This window comes from Cyprinodon variegatus, unplaced genomic scaffold (assembly GCF_000732505.1).
Source record: "Cyprinodon variegatus isolate N-32 unplaced genomic scaffold, C_variegatus-1.0 Scaffold2999, whole genome shotgun sequence".
Lineage (NCBI taxonomy): Eukaryota > Metazoa > Chordata > Actinopteri > Cyprinodontiformes > Cyprinodontidae > Cyprinodon > Cyprinodon variegatus.
Genome location: NW_015153452.1, coordinates 7758 through 10840, shown reverse-complemented (window position 1 = coordinate 10840; position 3083 = coordinate 7758). Strand labels below are relative to the sequence as shown.

Sequence of the window (3083 nt, the reverse complement as noted above, 5' to 3'; positions counted from 1 at the left end):
AAGTTAGAGTCACATTAACCCTCCTCATTGCATGTCGCTGATGTAAAGTTGAATTTCTCATGGGCCATTTTCAACACACCACTATCAAATAATTAGAGCATTAGCAGAACCTTATTGGGCATAATACATACTGAGCAGGTTATACAGTAATTTGATTCAGGTATTAGAGCAGGGACACAGGTTGCCCGAGGAAAAAACTTTTTTTTAGGAGGAAAATAATTACTAGCATAACAAATAGGATTCCTGATAGAGATTAGGAGACTCTGCCATAATAGACATTTGAATATCTAATGGTGTGTTCACATCAAAAGCAATTCTACCAATTTTTGAAGTGCTTGTTTGTTGCTGGCTTAAAATGTATTATTTATTACTTCTGCAGCTAAGAAAGTCAATGCTTCAGAGCATAATCAATTAGGGGAAGATTTTATCTACTGCTCACTGGTTTTGTCTAACTTCACAGACTTGGATTTTACTATGTGAGTTACTGTACGTTATCTATTATGGCAAACAAAATAAAGTAGTGTTGGTGTCCATTAGTCCACCAGATCTTCCACTGGATCTTCCAACGGTGGTAAGGTGAGGAGGACACACTCTAGAACAAGAGACTCGGCAGAGAAAACATCAGAAGCTGTAGCAGCATGGGAACAGCTCTGGGGCTCAGGTTGATGAAAATGAATGCTTTAAAACTCCCTCTAAAACCACCCACCGACCTATAAAGAGGCTTCCTTGCTTCATCATATTATATCATCAAGCAATACCTTTCTATCTTCTACTTTGATTGAAAAATAACTATGGCTCAGCTGGACTCCTTCACCCTATACCATGACAACATCTAGTCCCTGAATAGATGATAGTGCACTAATGGATAGAAATTTCCATTTTTGAACTCGTCCCTTATGGGTTTCACTTCACTTTTGCTGCACTCTAATCATCTTTGTGAGGACCCAACTAAAAAAAATTAAACAAGCTTTTATCAGCCAGAAAGTAAGCTTTTCTTTTATATTTGAGTTCACACATCAAAACCTTGACACACATCAAAACCAAGTAGAAGTACAGACTGGATGTAGAGAACAGCCTCAGCTGTTTTTCACAGCTGCTTTGATGAGCTATCCGAGCTCATCAAAGCAGCTTAGGTGTCTTGATGAAAATAAAGCAAAATTTAAATAACAATTTCTGCTCCCAGTTCATTAAGTTTAAATGTGATTATATCGCAGCCCTATTTTTATAAATACAGGTTTATAATATAATTTTATTTTGTACCTATTTAGATTAACTAACTTCCAGGCAACATATTTATGTTTTTTTTTATTTCTTTGAGAAGGAAAGCATAAATAAATATAAAAATGAAATGCTCAAATGTAAAATAGTCTCTATTTTAGTTATTGTTCATTCCACTTTTGGAAAATCATAAATACTTTTTACTGAGGGCTGGACTCAGAACTGGAAAAATTGCCCAAAGGGGAACACACGTCAAACACTTATCTAGAAGGACCTGCTCTAATTTCTAAGGTTGGAATATACAGTAACTTTACCGCTGTAATTGCAATAGTACTAAGATAATAAATATAAGTAACATCACACATTCTTACTCTAAAGAGGAACAGGGGAATTGTAGTGCCAAGGTTAGAGCTATACATACAGTAGTCATATCATGTCTTATTATGCATCAATGGCAAATCATCATCATCAGTAATAGGACAGAATAGTAATGAACCCCAACCAGTATATCCATGGTTGGAATACACAAACTTTCATATTTGTGAGCAAGTCACTAACAAACAGAAAAAAGTTAACAACACAATCAGTTAATCGAATAATGCTGTAGTGCCAAGTGAGCCAGTATTCCAGCTGAGAGCCATTTATGTCTAATGGTACTGTAGTGTTTGGTGGTGTTAAAGTCACTTGGTGCATGTTGTTGCTCTATTGTTGAAATGGATCTGTACTATCTCCCAATACTCTACTTCTCCTGATGATTATATTCCAAATTTGTGTCAATGTAAATGTTTTTAAACCTAGAATAGATAAAATCCTTTTATGAAACCATTTTCAAACTTCCCCATGTTAACAAAACAAAATGGTTACTTTATCTGAAAATACTTTATCAAAGTTTTACTGCATATTTGCCTAGGTTCAGTACAAGCATAAAAACAACCTATATAAAATTCACATTTTGTAAATAAAGAAGTGCAAATAAAGACATAACTACAGTACCTGAATGCCCATGAAGAGAAAAGGCCTCATAGGCTAAGTAAATATAGTGGGCTGTGCATCTTTAAAATTTCAGCCAATCACTGATTTATGCTTTGGAAACACTTCAACACCACCTAAACTTAGCTCTCCATTTGAACAAGAGGGCATCAACAGTGCGAGAAAAGCTGCAGCACAATGGTTGCAAGGTTGACTGCAATGATCTTTCTCACAATAATGCGTAAGTGAACTTATCTTCAAAGAGAGTTACATTTGTAAAACAAATTCTAAGGTAATTGTTGTGAATAGCTCATTGACTTATTTCTTTTTTCCACAGCTCTTATTCATACCCTTCAGCCTTCCCGCCTCATCCCTTTAACTGTGGTTGACGTCGGTGATAATGTTACATTTCACTGCCACATTTTGGAGAAGGATCTTAAATTTGTTTACTGGTATAAACAGTCTCTTGGTTATATGGTTGAAAAAGTAGCTAGTGTAGTTTTAGGTAAATTGGAGGTATATAAAAAATTTAGAGCTTCTGGCTTTGACATGAGAGCAGAGGGAGGTCATTATGATCTCACAATCACAAATGTGACCAAAGAGGATGAAGCAACATACTTAAGTCACGCTGGGACAACATATTCACAGACGTTCATCAATGGCATTTTCCTAGCTGTGAATGGTAAGATGTAGTTTGTTGGCTGTCAAATTCCTGGAAAGGTGTTGTCTTTGTTTATAACGGGTATATGTCTTCTTTACCATGTTTTTGCTAACTCTGCAGATCATAAACAGCAGAAATCGCTATATTTGGAACAACATCCCACGACTGAGTTGGTTAAACAGGGAGACGCTGTAACTCTTCAATGTTTTATTCTTTCAAAGAACAAAGAAAGAGT

The 3083-nt window shown here is 35.7% G+C and overlaps 1 gene segment (V, D, J or C); it reads left to right on the top strand.

The window, feature by feature from the left end:
* Positions 1–2362: 2362 nt before the first annotated feature.
* On the top strand, positions 2363–3072 carry LOC107081125 (the record flags this gene model as incomplete). The annotated part of the segment is given in 3 exon segments: positions 2363–2428; positions 2525–2869; positions 2969–3072. Coding segments are annotated over 3 exon segments (492 nt in total), but the record flags the coding sequence as incomplete, so codon positions are not given.
* Positions 3073–3083: the final 11 nt, after the last annotated feature.